Here is a 14,634-nt window from a genome sequence, read left to right as displayed (position 1 = left end):
GAGAACAATTAACCATGATGTTACATGGCATTCTGTAAAATGATGTGGCCATAACATGATGTGCCTTGATGATACCGCTGAGTTATTTGTGCAGGGTATAAAATTGGTACACACGTCTTTCATGGTAATGTCTCCAGTTCGAGGTAATGATTTGAGCTTAGGACTTTAGAGCTTATGACTTGAGCTCAGAGATTCTTGCTCCTCCCACTTGGGAGATGCAATAGTGAACTAAGTTTGTGGGTCTCTAGAATTGGTGTTAAGTAAGATTGAAGAGTTGAAAGAGAAACCAAGAGACTATCCTAGGTCATCCTAAAGGCTGAGAAACAAGACTCAACTCCCAACTCAATTCCATTCTAAATTTAATCATCTAGACAAGAACTTCCTACAAGGCTGATATCCAGAGGTCCTTGTGGAGGTGGAACCCAAGCTGGAGATAGTTGTTGGATTGCACAGGCTTTTACCAAAGGACCTCAGCAGAGCATGGCATGAAGGACATGGGCTAATCTGGATTTTACAAGCCAAGGGAGACACAGCAGGCCCATTATGAGCAGTGGCCCTGAGCTTTTGCAAGCCCCATGGGGTGGAGCAGCAGCCTTAGAAGTTCCAGACTTGGGCGAGTGGGAAAGAGAAGTAACCATGTGATCCTTGCTGGGGCGGGTCCTGGGTTCACACGCCTGGATCCAGCTCAGCTCCCACCTTCCCTGGCCCTGCCCAGCAACCCGAGATGATGCATCTGGGTTACCTTGCTCGTCTGCTTCCCTAGGACCCCCAGCACCTAAGAAGGAAAGAACTAAACAGATCTGTTTCATCTTCCAGGCAGCACATTTGGAACCATCATTTCAGTAGCTGCTTGGTGGGGATGATGAGGACTGAACAGTCTTTCCACTTGTGGAGGGGTGTTCTGCCAGGGCGTAGAGGAAGCCCCCCAGGGCTCCTGCTGCCATGGCTGTCTTGTGGGCAGAGCAGCCATCTGTGGAGAGAGAATGCCCCCCATGAGTTCCAGGCGGTGGCAGCCTTGGGCCTTAAACATGGCTCCATTGCAAGTGCTGCTCCGCTGTGCCCACAGCTGGCTGGTGAGCACTGCGTGGACGCTGTCGGTCCCCTTTGTTGAGCTAGGGCTCCTCCGGCTGCTGAGCGTCGGCTGCTAACAGCGTCCCTCCTCCAGAGAATGGTCTTCAGCCAACGGAAGCTCCTCATCCGTGAGGTCACACCCCTCCCCAAATGACTTAGCACAGGCAGACAGAAGTTGTCCCTTGTCTCAGATCTGCTCCAGAGACCCCTGTGGAGTCAGGCCAAGCAGACTGGACCTGAGTCCATACCCCTTTCCAGCTCCTTCCTCACCTTGGCCTGCCTCCATCATGCTCCTAGAGAAATGAACCTCCCCCCCAAAACCACAGGGGTCTGAATCCTGTCTGAAGCTCTGCCCAGGAAACCTGACCTCCTAAGCCAGTGTGTTATTGCCCCTGCTTTACAAATGGGGAAGCTGAGGCTCAGGCACCAAAGCAGCTGCTACTCCCCAGTAGCTGATGACCCCACAGCTCACTTCCCCACCCTCTTTGCTGCCTTAGGCCTGTTCCATGCCCATGTCACAATTCATGGATTCAGAGTTTCAGGTCTGAGAGGTCCCTGCCTGGGACAGTCACCCCTTGTCAGAACTCAAGGTGGCCCGTCTACCTTTAGCCTCACCACACATCTGGCAGGTCTGAGGGAGCCAGGGCTTTCCTCCCCACTCACAGAGTTTGAGGAAGGAAGGATCCCAGCCAGGCTCTTGGAGACAGGGAGATGCAGATTTCGAGGTGCCTCCTTACCAACACTGGCAGTTTATGTTTAACGGTCTCTCACCATGTGCCCCATGTTAAGGTGAGCCCTTTGCATGGTGAGTTGGCGTCTAGTGCAGCAGCCCTGAGGATAAGGTACTATTTGGCTTCCATTTCTCAGATGAGGAAACTGAGGCTTAGGAAGGTTGAGCGACTCCCGCAGTGAGTGAGGAACAGTCGTAGGATCCAAACCCACAGTGCCTGCCTCCAAACCCTGCCCTCTTCATCTCCACGCCTCCTGCCTCCTGCTCCCTGGATACCTGTTATACATAGAGCACGCCATTCCTGGGTAGTTTTCTAGGCTGCTGGTCAACCTGGAGGCCCCCACCCCCACCCCCAGACCTACTGAAAGGCTCTCTCGAGCTTCAGAGTTTTGTCAGCATCCTCTCCAGACCCCGAGGATGGTCCGAGTATCAACCCGAAAGTCTTTAGGGTCAGCTCTCCAGGTGTGCACGGCAGGCCCCCAGCCACACGGCCAGGGGAGGCGCCAACCCCTCTGCGCCGGGTTGGACAAACCGGGGCAGGGGCTTCTGGAAGCTTCCTGAGAACTCCACTCCCTTCCCCGTCTGTCCTTTGGTGGCAGCTACAGAAAAGACTCACTGGATTTGTGCTTCCACTTCCTTCTTTCGTCCACCTGCAGATAGAGGATGAGGCCAAAGTCTGGCCGAGGTGGGGGCTGATGATGAGACGCTGATTTCCTGGAATCACTCACTTCCAAACAGGCGTCTCCGCTGTGAGCTGACTCTCCCACCCCTTTCCCTTTTGCCTTGCAGTGGTATTTTTATTAACAAAGACTAATGTCAAGGTCTCCCCTTCCTTCATTCTTCCCTCTTCTTCCACATTATTACCTGCCTTTCTTCCTTTGCTGGCAAGTCCTATCTTTATCCTCAGCTTCTCAACACTGGTACACCATACGACCTGTCATTTAGCCAGGACACTTTTGAAGGGCAGGGGCTGCGACTCACGATCACTCCAGGACAGCAGGTGCTAACAGGGCAGCCCCCGGGTAAGCAGGAAGTGTGGGCCTTTCCCTCTGCCTTCTTTTCCAATCCCAGTATCCTGAGAACCCTCCAAACTACATTTTCAGGCTTCTTTGTCCACTGGCTTCTGGTTAGGCTTTACCAACAACCAACAGGAGACGGGAAAAGAGAAGTCAGAGTATTTCTCCCTCTCTCTCTGGAGGCGCCACGTGTCCTCCGTGTCCAGCCCCCCCCCCCCCCGGTGGCCCCCAATCCCATTCTCTGCTAAGCCACTCCCTCCAGCTGTGCCTCCAGCTCTGGGGGGACAAGAGACTTCCTGCAGTGGTGAAAATCGGGTTCTCTCACCTTTTCTGTAGCCACCTCTGCTGACACCTCTAAAACAAGCTCCCTGTATTCAATTCCTGCTGTAAAAGTTCCTGATGCAGGTTCTGTTTTCCTGTCTGGACTCTGACTGATATGCTTATCTCTGCAACTTTCATTAATATGCCGAAACTTCTCCTTTATGCCCCTGTAACTAGGGACAATATCTCTGGACCCCTCCCCACTTTCTCAGAGGAGGGTACTAGAGACCCCTGTCCTCATTACCTGTAAACAGTTGCTCTCGTCTCTTCACTCTTCTTAAAATATGCTGTTGATATTGGCCAGCTTCAGAGGATTCTTCATTCTCAGCAGCTGATGATGGGAATGGAGGAAGGAGTGAGTGGTGAGCTTCTCAAGGGGAGCTTTTAGCTTTATTCCAATTCCCCACCCCCGACACAACACCGCCTGAAGAGATCCAGGTCTTCTGCTGCATCTGGGGACCCTCCCTGCAGTTTTCTCCTGGACGGGTCTGCAGTTCTTTTCCTCCCCTTAAATGTGTCACCTGTAGCTTCCCACATCAGCACCACTGGAGGTGCTGGTCAAAAATGCAGATCCTACAGCCCGGCCCCCGACCTGCTAGGTCCTGGGGCCTTAAAATCTGCACTTCACCAACTCCTCTGTGTTAAAACAGATTCTCATTTCAAAAGCTTCTACTTCTTTGAGCATCCTGAGCTTCTCGGTTAGGACACTGGCATTTCCTGGAGACGTGTCCTATGCCTGGCTCTGAGCTTGGTGGTTCCATGCAAATTATGTCTACTCCTCTGGATGGCACAGGGTCATGGATATTATATTCATTTGTTTACAGATGGGGAAATTGAGGCTCAGAGAGGAGAAGCGACTCAGTCTAAAGAAACTCAAATAACAAGTGTCACATCTAGTATGCGGTCGCAGCCTCAGCCTCTCTTCCCCTCTGCTTGTCTGCTCCTTCTCCCTTCTGGGTCTTCCCTGACCATGCCCCCTAAAGAATCTTCCAGGGCCTCCTTCTTCTTCACAGCCTTTTATCAGAACTTGTGATTATTTAGCATATTGATCTGTTTAGGTAGTTTCTGCCTCTTTTCCTCAGAGTCTTTGTCCCCCCCAGCCCCCAAAAGGGTAGGGAGCTGTGGGTCTCCTTCCCCTCTAAACCCCCAGAGTCTAGAACAGTATTAATAAATACTCATTGAATGAATTTGCCTACTGCAGGTCCAAGGGGCCAATGCCTTCCAGAAAGACAGCCTCCCATCCTGAATTATTCCGGCCTCCAAACCCCAAACCCGTCTCTGCCTGTGCACGTGTGTTACACAGCTCTCTCTGTGCCCCTAACTCCACTGCATCCCTTCCTGGCCTGGCCTAGAAAGCTTGGCCCAGCCCCCTCCCTGCCCCCCTCCACTACCAGCCAGGTGCAAGCGCAGCTCACCAGGCACCCCGAAGCATCCTTCCCGAGGCTGCTGCCAGGCAAGGATGGCCTGCAGCCACTGGAGCTGGTAGAAGTCGGAGAAGCCGCTGATTCCACAGAGCATAACTAGAAGCAAAGACGGGGGGCCCCGCTGCAGGCCTGGCCCCCAGGCCCACCTCCTCCCACTCCCCGACACCACCCGGGCGCCGCCTGCCTCCCCCCACCGCGGGCACCCAGCATGGTGGCTGGAAGGAGGCAGCCCAAGGCCCTGCCGCAGTGACCAGGGACCCCGATGTCTGTGTCCTGCCACCCACTCAGGCCACCCGTGGGTCTCTCCACAGGTCAGGGCTGGATCTTGCTGTTGGGTTTCATTTTCCCTCTGAAAGATTCATGGGCCCATCCTGTTCCTCTCGACCAACATTTAGTCTTTAACTTGTAAGATTTGTTTTAAGGTTTCAGTATTAGCCCTAAGATTTTGGTACTTTTCTCATTAGAGATGATACTCTGTTAGGGAATATTAGATTATAAGTGATCCTCCTATGAGTTGAAAGTTATTTGGCTTTATGTGGATTGAATCAGCCTTCCCTACATTGTAGAACCACAAAATCCAATTTTTAGTGCTTTAGAAAAAAATTGGAAAAGTTCATTATCAAAAGTGCATTGTTTTTTTTTTTACCATTAATGCATGGATATAATCTAACCAAACTCTCAAAGTAATAACCTTTGAGAGACCCTAATGTTTCCTTCCCTTCAGAGTAAAACAATGATGGTCAAAATTAAAAAAGAAAAAAAAAAGTCAAGCCTGGTGGAGGGCTCTGGGCACCCAAGAAGGAGCAGTCACTGGGTCTCACTTTCTGCCTCATCTCTAGGTCTTTTGGGGTCCGGTCACCTTTCATCTGGTCACTCAGCTCTTCAGGCCTCTGGGGGCGAGTGGGGCCCACCCAGTGGCAAAGCAGCCTCTACAGTAAGTAGCTTGCCCAATAAAATAAAGGGGGCCCAGTGAAACTGGGGCTTCAGGTACAGAGTGCATCAGTATTTAGCATAACTATGTCCCAGGCAACATTTATAGTTTAGCTGCAATTCCAATTTAACTGGAAATCCAGTATTTTTAATCGCTCCATCTGGCATTCCTCCCCTGCTGTGTGTGTGTGTGTGTGTGTACACGTGCATGTGTGTACACGTGCGTGCGTGCCCCGAGAGGGGGTGCCGGCCCACTGTTTTCCATGAAGAGGTCCCGGGTGGGGTGTGGATATCCGAGGGCCTCGGTGCGCCGGTTCAGGTCCATCATGTTGGCGCAGAAGAGCTCCGTGTAGTGCTGGCTGTGCTGGAACAGACCGCTCCTGCAGCCCTTCTGGGAGACAAACACCCAGAGACCAGGAAGTCAGCACCAAGGGCGCACGTGCTGCCACTGGTATGGGGAAGGACCGCAGTTCTGGGGGGGGGGGGGCTTCACCAGTGGCTACATTTGGGGAAGGTCTTGTCCCTTTTCCCAGGATTTCTTCCCCACCGACTCTCCCAGCTTGCCTGGGGCGCTGTCCCTGGAGAATGGGGCTGGGTTCCCAGCTGATCCCTGAGAAACCCCCGGACACGATTCCGGTACTAGGACTGCTCTCGAACCCTGAGTCGGGATTTGGGACAACCGCCAGGCCTGTGCGCTGACCCTGACCCATGCCAGCAGGGGCGACCCTCAGGGCCGCGCAGAGAGGGCTCCCCAGTCCTGGGCTGCTCCCTGGCCCCCAGTCCACGAAGGCCAAGAGCTGAAAGTCGGCTTTAGAAACTTCTACCATCACGCGTCAGAGTCACGTGCTAGCTGTCAAATCCACTCGTAATAATTTTCCTCGTAATCCAGAGTCATTGTAGTTGACAGAACTATGGCGTGCGATAGCTTTCAGATAAATAATTAAAAATAAAAACTGCTGGACAAAAACAGAGTCAGTGATTCCACAAAAAGTTAAATGGAATTGCCATATGACCCAGCAGTGCCACCCCTAGGTATATTTCTAAACGAATTGAAAAGAGGGATTCAGGCAGACATTTGTACACCGATGTTCGTAGCAGCAGTATTTACATCGGCCAAAAAGTGGGAAAAACCCAAGTGTCCATCAAGAGATGAATGAATAAATAAATTAGGGTCCATCCATACTTTGGAATATTAGTTAGCTGTAAAAGAGAAATAGAGTGCTGGCACACCCTACAACATGGATGAGCCTGGAGGGCGTGTTGAGTGAAATAAGCTCAACACAAAGAACAGCTGTTGTCTGATTCCACTTAAATAAAATACCTGGAATAAGCAAATCCACAGGCGGAAAGTGGAATACAGATAGCTTACCAGGGGCTGGGTTTGGTGGTGGTGCTTGGAGAATGGGGAGTATTGCTTAATGGGTGCAGAGTCTCTGTTTCGGGTGATAAAAAAGTGTTGGTAATGGGTAGTGCTAATGGGAGCACAAAACTGCAAATATAATTAATATCACTGAATTGTATATACATACGAAAATGGGAAGTTTTGTGTTGTGCATCTGTTACCACAATAAAATTTAGAAGCCAAAAAGCAAAGTTTTTTCTTCTCTAAGAATTCTCTAAGAACTTCTAGATACTGAACAACATTTTTGGATAGAGACAATGAGCCCTAACTTCTTATGTAAAGAAATTAAATATGTGTAATCATAATTCAGCAAGTTTTGAGCTCTTGGGCCCGGCACGTTGAGCATGGGAGAATAAGGGTGGACGACCCCCACGCTTTGTTTCCCAGGACCTGTGGACAGCCCTGGCTTCTGCAGCATGGTTCCAGAACATTCCCAGGCCTTGGGGTGGGGGGCACAGGGTGGGGAGTTAGGGGGGGCGCTGTGCACCCAGCTCACCTGAGCCCACTGAGGAAGCCATAAGGGCCTACAACAGAAGCGTGTGGTTTTACACCATTAACCCCCTCCCCCATTTTTCCCCCAAGCAGTTCAATCCTATTTTTAAAATGAAGCTCAAGGGAGCAGACAGTACAAAGCTGAGCCTCCTCCTTGCTATTCCAACCCAGCTAACTCGTGCCCTTTCAGAGAGATTGTCCATAAATTCAAGGGAGGACACAGTAACCAAAGCAAGAATGAGTTCCTGCTTCTGCCTCTCTCTGCTTCTCTTCCTCTCCCAAATCTCTTCTTCGCCCCCCACTGGCTGCCACTATGGACAAAGAACTGCAAGCCCCCCCCCCCCCCCCCCCCCCCCCCCCCCCCCCCCGCGCGCCCTGGCTTGCTTTGGGCTCCCGGAAACTGCTATCCAGCCACTTGGTTCCAAGTCTTTTTCGATGTGGTTTTTTTGGCCGAGTTCTTCCTGCACCTTCTCTTTCCCTCTCTCTCTTCTGCAGCTGTGCCCTGCAGATCGGCGCGCGATGTCATCTGCTTGGCCGCGCCATCAGGCTCTCAGATCTTCGCCCTCATCATGTCCCTGAACTTTACAGCAATCGGGTGCTGGGGAGCTGTTCCTTCTCCCTCCCAACGGCCGAGCCACACATCCAAAATGCCGCGCAGTTTTCTGGGGTGTCACCCGTGCGACCACACTGCCACGACCCCCTTCTCCTTGGCCCTTTGCGCCCCCTGTCCCGGCCTCTGCCCGTCGGGGCCACTCACCAGCCGGGCGGTGAGGAAGAGGAGCAGCTGGTGGGACAGGCAGTAGCCGGAGCAGCCGGGTGTGGCCATCAGGGTCCTGCACCAAGCTGAGAGACTGCAGGGGGCACCACCCCCGGCCCTGCGGAGAGGCGGTTCCGGCCGTGAAGGGGGTGTCCTGAAGGGAGCTAGGGGACGTTGGTGTGGGCCGTCCCCACCCTGTGCCCTCTTGGGTCTGACACCCGCACTAGTTGTTCGAGTTCCCAAGAGGTTCCAGGCTCGGAAGAGGGCACAGGTAGGGCTGCCAGAGAGAACACAGGCATCCCGTGCCGCTACTGGTCAAATCTGGGCCCCTAGGCACAGGGCGTGGGGACCCCAAACAAATTTCTCCCGGGACTGCCCTGAACAGCGGATACCCAAACCCAGAGAGCTTGAGGTTCAAATCCCAAATGCCCCGCAAAATGGAAGAGTGCCCCTCCGTGGAGCCCAGCTGTACCCTGGCCCAAACAGCTCTGCAGGAGCAGGATGCCCAGGGAATGGGCGCCTGGGCGCCGCGCCCTTTCCGCCCGTGGGTCCCCACGCAGGGCTGCCATGGGGGTTCTCTCCACCCCCCTCCCCCCCTGCATAGGAGGCGACGGTGATGAGCGGACCTGGGCTGGGGCCCAGAACCCAAAAGCAAATCGCACCTGCGGCTGCGGGAAGGACAGGCGTGGCGCCAGGACCCGGCGGGGGTGGGGGTGGGGGAGGGGTTTGCCTTGAGGCGCGTGGGGGGTTGGCCGGCCCCTGGGTGGGCGGGGCTACTTAGAGGAGGGCGGGGGGGGCTGGGGGAGTGTGGGGGGGGGGTGGAGGGGCCTGGGGCCGTGCACCGTGGGAAGCCGCTGGGGTATCCTGCTCAGAGGCAGCTTATTAAGTAAAGATTGTGGGAGCTGAAGCGGGGTGCCCCGAGAGGAAGCTGGGTGGGCAGGGGGCGCGGTCCAGAGGGAGGAGACGTGGCGGGAGCAGCTGGAGGCAGCGGCTGGGAGAGGCGGGCGGAGCGGGGCGGGTGGTGGCGGGACCCGGGCAGGGCTGGGGGAGCGGAGCTGGGTGGGGGGCCTTGACCGTGAGGTTCGGCCTCGGGGACCTGGAGATGGCCTGGGCCGCGGGCACTTCTGCGTTTGCGGAAAGCAGGGGAGCGCTGGGCAAAACCCACCCTGTCCCCAACATCTGCACCAAGCAGGAGTCGCTGAGTTCTTCGGAGAAGGGGTCCTCGGGCTCGAACTCGGGGTACACCAGGGAGATGTTGGTGCGGGTCCAGGCGCGAGGGGGCTTCCAGAACCCGGGCTGGACGAGGGGCTGGAACTCTGCGGAGAGGAGGCTCCGGGGGCAGCTACCGCCCAGCAGCGGGCCAGGGCCACCCGAGGCCCTCCCGCCCCATCGGCCACCCCCGCCCGCAGGCCCCGCGGCTCAGAGCCAGGAACTGGTGTCAGGCTCCAGCTCCTCTCCGGTCCGGGACCGGAGCTCCCAAGGCGGGGGCTGAGCTGAAGAGGTGAGGGAGGCGCCCCCCTGCTGCCCGGCCCTCCGCGTGGGTGCGAGCGGGTCTGGGAAGCTGGAGCCAGCGGCGCCAGCGCTTGGTTATTTCAGGAAACTGCCCCGGACACTGCGTCCCGAGGAAATAGGGCTCTGTTACCTCTTAGGTACTCGGGGTCACTCTGCTGGAGGTAGAAGATGGACCTGCGGAGGAGATCCGCCAGCTTCTCGGCCAGCTTCCCCGCGCGCAGGCCCAGCGGCTGCAGCAGGGGCTCCCGTGCCCACGCCTCCTGGACGCCCCGGAGCAGCGCTGGGAGGGGACACGGGTCATTCATTCCACAGTTGACCAATGACTCGGACAGGAAAGAAAGAGACCAAGTTGCGATGCTTGCCTAGAGCCTCTCTCTGCTTCTCCCAGCTTCTGACTGGGGGCAGGATTTTCTGAGCTATTTGGAGATCAAGCCTTTGTGGGGCTGAGTTGCATGAGGGGGGTACTGGTGGGGGTGTCAGAGGGATGGAATGCAGTGGCTAAGAACTTGATTTCTGGAGGAGGACTGGCTGCAAATCCCGATTCTACCACTCTCTTGTTGGGGAACCACAGAAAGTCAAGCTCTCTTCACCTCACTTTTCTTCATCTGTAAAATGGGGGTAAGGAAAGTCCTTACTTCTTGGGGGTGATTGAAAGGATTAGGGGAGCTAATGCACAGAGAGGACTTAGCACTGTCTGTAGGGCAAAGTAAGCACCTCATAAAGTTTTGCCATTAGTATCGGTTAGGGAGACTTAGGGTTTGCTGTACACTGGGGAAAAATTGAGAGCTCCAGATGGCAGCAGTAGAGAGCCCACGGTGGACAGTTGGGCAGGTTGTACACTGCACAAGGGCTGTGTAGGAGTTTGAGTTTTTATATCTAGTAAGACACTTGTCCAGCAGATACCATTAAAATGGCTTAAAGAAGGAGCACCTTTTTCAATTTCCCACAAAAGTGCTGGATGGGCTAGCAGTGCCCATGTGGGAGTGGGAGAGAATGGAGCGGGGGTGGGGGGAAGAGGAGGCCCAGAGGTGGCTAGAAAGAGGGAGATGTGAGAGAAAGCATTAGCAGGACTGAGGGACAGCAGCTACTCTGAGATAGAGAACTTTGTGGGGGCAGGTGGACGAGGGTTAAGGAGGATGCTGAGGAAACCTTGCAGGGTCATAGGCTTCTCTGAGTTGGGGAGTGCTGACAGGGCCAGCCCCTGAGCATGCCACAGGGTCCCGTCCTGCCGCAGGTGCTGGGACAACAACGTCCGTAGACCCTGCCTACAGTTTGCAGGGAGACAGATGAGCCTTTTGTAGAGGAATCTCAGTGCTATGATAGAAAGTTGATGGAGCTCGCTATGTAGGAGGATGTACATATGTGATCTCATTGAATATTCCCATTAACCCATCGGGGTTCTGGAGATGAGGAAACTGAGGCTCAGCGAGATCAGGAAACTCATGCAGTGTTACCCAGCTAGCGAGGAAAAGACCTGGGATCTGGGTTCCACATGCACCCTAGAAATCACTGCTCACCCCCCTTCCCCAGGGAGCCACCAGCCCCTCCCATCCCTCTTTAAAAGGAACCAGGGGCCGCTGCTGATTCGGTTCTGTTGATTCATTCCAGGATGCTTACTGACCAGCCGATGCTGCGTGCTGAGCTTGGCACCCAGAGTGGACGGAAAATCCAGTGAGAAACCCACCACCTCCAGGGTGGGCCTGAATCCTAGCTCTGCCACCTTTCAGCAGTGAGGCACTGCAGGGGGCTATGTAGCCTCTCTGTGCCTCAGTTTCCTCAGCCGCAGAATGAGAACAGACTGCCTCTCCCTGGGCTGCTTTGCAGATTACTGGGGGGCAGGAAGGGGGAGGAGGGGACCCCATGCATGTTTTGGGGCATCACATCCTGTCTTTCATGGGCCTTTTTTGCCTCGGTGGGCCCCTTCCTTCCTCCATGAAAACAGATTTTAAATTATACTGCATGCTTGTGTCTCTTGCCTCATCCTAGTCCTGGCCTGGGGGTTGGCCTAGTGGTGGTGGTGGTGGGCAGGGCAGGATCTGGGGGCTCTCCAGGAGATGAGGGGTGTGGGGAGGCCCCATGACTGTGACATTGCCATGCACACTCCAGGAAGGAGGAAAAGCTGCACATCCTGGGCTCCTGAGCTGCTGGGTGGGTGGAAAGCTGTGCTGACAACACTTCGAGTGGGATTCGGACAGACACCCACAGCCCATCCCCAGGGGCCCAGCCAAGCCCACACCCACAGCAAGCCTCAGGGGGCCGAGGGGAGGGGCTCAAAGCCACCCACGATGGGGGGCTGGGGTGGCTGGTTCCCTGTTTGCCTTGGAGCATCTCCAGCCCACTCCTCAAGGAGCTCATATCTCCCCAAGCTGAACAAACACTTGCCTGTTTTCTCAGAACCTCCCGGTGGTTTTGGCAGGAGGTGGGGGCACTGGTCCGTGGGCCGCCCCCCGTGCAAAGGGTGCAGCCACCCTGTGGGTGCCAATTAAAAGGGCACACTCCCACAGCCCACCTTGCTGCCCTGTTAGGGCCTGGCCACAGGGGCTGCAAAATGGCTCAACCCACTTACCCTCCCACCCTCCCAGGAAAATAGTAAATCCTAATCATGTCTCATGTTGCCTCTAAATCCTTCCTCTAAAATATTTGATAACAGCCAGGCCCCAGGAACCCAGGAGGAGCCAGCACCCCCATCCCCTTTCTCTGGAGCAAATTCAGGTATTCGGATGCCAGGAGGTGGCATCGGGAGTTCACAGCAGGGGGTGACAGGCTGAGCCCAGGGCCCGTGAGTGCACCCACCTTCCAGCACCCGGAACCCCACCGCACAGTCCAGGTTGAGCTCGGGCAGCCGGGCTTCCAGGAAGGCCGTGGCCCTCTCCGCTGCAGACAGGATCAGGCTGGCGACCCTGGCCTTGCCCTCTGGGGTGTCCAGCTGTGGCAGCAGGGAGGGCCGCAGCGGGAGCACGGCCAGCAGGAGCAGGAGCAGCAGCCCTGGGCCAGACATCCTCCTCTTCTGCTCCGGCTGGGCGAACTGCAGCTCCGGGAGCTCTCCCCACCGCCTCTGCAGGCCCTCCTCCCGCCTCCCCCTCCTCCCCCTCCTCCCCTCCGCCCTGCTGACAAGTGGCCAAGGCAGGGCTAAGCCAGGAGCCTGGGGTGGTTGGGCAGGAACAGGCCCTGAGCAGAGGGTGTGGGAAGGACAGCTGCAGAGGGACACAGAAAGTGGTCACCAGGGCCCCAGGGACCAAGCCAGTGGCCCCTGAGCCACTTTCTCCCTCACCCCTGATTCTCTCTCCGTGTCCCCAGCCAACATCTTTGGGCTTCTTGTACAGCTTTACAATCCCTTAGTTACACTTAGGAAGCACTGAAAAGCAAAGGGGTATTGTTTGCTAGTTTGTTTTAAGTAAGCTTGGAATAAACTCATTTGATGGCGACATGTGCGCTGAGCTGATGTGGAGCTCCTTGGAGCAGCACCATCCAATAAAAGTATAATGACAAGTGCTGGAGAGGATGCGGAGAAAGAGGCACACTTATCCACTGTTGGTGGGAATGTCAAATGGTGCAACCACTGTGGAAGGCAGTTTGGCGGTTCCTCAAAAAGCTGAATATAGAATTGCCATACGACCCAGCAATACCATTGCTGGGTATCTACTCAAAGGACTTAAGGGCAAAGACACAAACGGACATTTGCACACCAATGTTTATAGCAGCGTTATTTATAATTGCAAAGAGATGGAAACAGCCAAAATGTCCATCAACAGAAGAGTGGCTAAACAAACTGTGGTATATACATACGATGGAATATTATGCAGCTTTAAGACAGGATAAACTTATGAAGCATGTAATAACATGGATGGACCTAGAGAACATTATGCTGAGTGAGTCTAGCCAAAAACTAAAGGACAAATACTGTATGGTCCCACTGATGTGAACCGACATTTGAGAATAAACTTGGAATATGTCATTGGTAACAGAGCCCAGCAGGAGTTAGAAACAGGGTAAGATAATGGGTAATTGGAGCGGAAGGGATACAGACTGTGCAACAGGACTAGATACAAAAACTCAAAAATGGACAGCACAATAATACCTAATTGTAAAGTAATCATGTTAAAACACTGAATGAAGCTGCATCTGAGCTATAGGTTTTTGTTGTTTTTTTTTTTTTACTATTATTATTACTTTTATTTTTTTCTCTATATTAACATTCTATATCTTTTTCTGTTGTGTTGCTAGGTCTTCTAAACCGATGCAAAGTACTAAGAAATGATGATCATGCATCTATGTGATGATGTTAAGAATTACTGATTGCATATGTAGAATGGTATGATTTCTAAATGTTGGGTTAATTTCTTTTTTTCCGTTAAATAATAATAAAAAAAAAAAAAAAAAAAAAGAACAAGGCATTTTGCCGGGCTACACAACAGCTTCAAACCACCACAGGCCCCTACACCCTTTCCTGCCTTTGTCCACTTCCTCCCAGCTGGCATTTGCCCCAAGGCTAGGTCAGGAGTGGAGCCTGAGCTGCCTCGGAAGAGTGGACTGTCAGCTCTCAAAGGGCCTTCCTCATGTCTCCTGGAATGAGATGGGAACACACCCGGCTGGACAGGTCAGGGCATGAGAGAGGAGGGCCCTCCCAAGGGTCTAGACCAGGTGAAAGGGCTGGTCTTCAGCCTGAAAAGACTCTTGGTTCTAGGAAATAATAACATCAGCCGCAGTACTTTGCATTTCTTGCTGAGGTGAACCCCTTACTCACGGCATCTCATTTCATCTTCACCACACAGGTTGTAGAGAGGGGGCAGCTGCAGCTCAGAGAGGTCCAGGTGATGACCCAAGCGGGGAAGTAGCAGAGGTGGGAGTGAAGCCAGTTAGGCCTGATGCCACAGCTCACACTTGGGACACTGTCCCAGGGGAAAAAAAAAAAAGTATAATGCGAGCTGCACAGTCAGTTGAAAAATTTTTGTGGTCACGTCCCAAAAAGCAGACAGAGA

General features: G+C 54.0%; 1 protein-coding gene across 1 annotated transcript; it reads right to left on the bottom strand.

Annotated features, from left to right (window-relative positions):
* Nucleotides 1-342: 342 nt before the first annotated feature.
* C23H16orf89 (chromosome 23 C16orf89 homolog) lies at nucleotides 343-12,697 on the bottom strand. The gene is made up of 8 exons (XM_077141891.1): nucleotides 12,449-12,697; nucleotides 9,786-9,935; nucleotides 9,309-9,459; nucleotides 8,144-8,261; nucleotides 5,748-5,883; nucleotides 4,554-4,658; nucleotides 3,383-3,469; nucleotides 343-970 (listed from the first exon to the last, which is right to left on the bottom strand). The coding sequence occupies exons 1-8, from the start codon at nucleotides 12,651-12,653 to the stop codon at nucleotides 840-842; spliced, it is 1,083 nt and encodes a 360-aa protein (XP_076998006.1). The 5' UTR covers nucleotides 12,654-12,697; the 3' UTR covers nucleotides 343-839.
* Nucleotides 12,698-14,634: the final 1,937 nt, after the last annotated feature.

This window comes from Tamandua tetradactyla, chromosome 23 (assembly GCF_023851605.1).
Source record: "Tamandua tetradactyla isolate mTamTet1 chromosome 23, mTamTet1.pri, whole genome shotgun sequence".
NCBI lineage: Eukaryota > Metazoa > Chordata > Mammalia > Pilosa > Myrmecophagidae > Tamandua > Tamandua tetradactyla.
The sequence above is the reverse complement of the archived record's forward strand: the minus strand, read 5'-3'. Positions and strand labels throughout refer to the sequence as shown.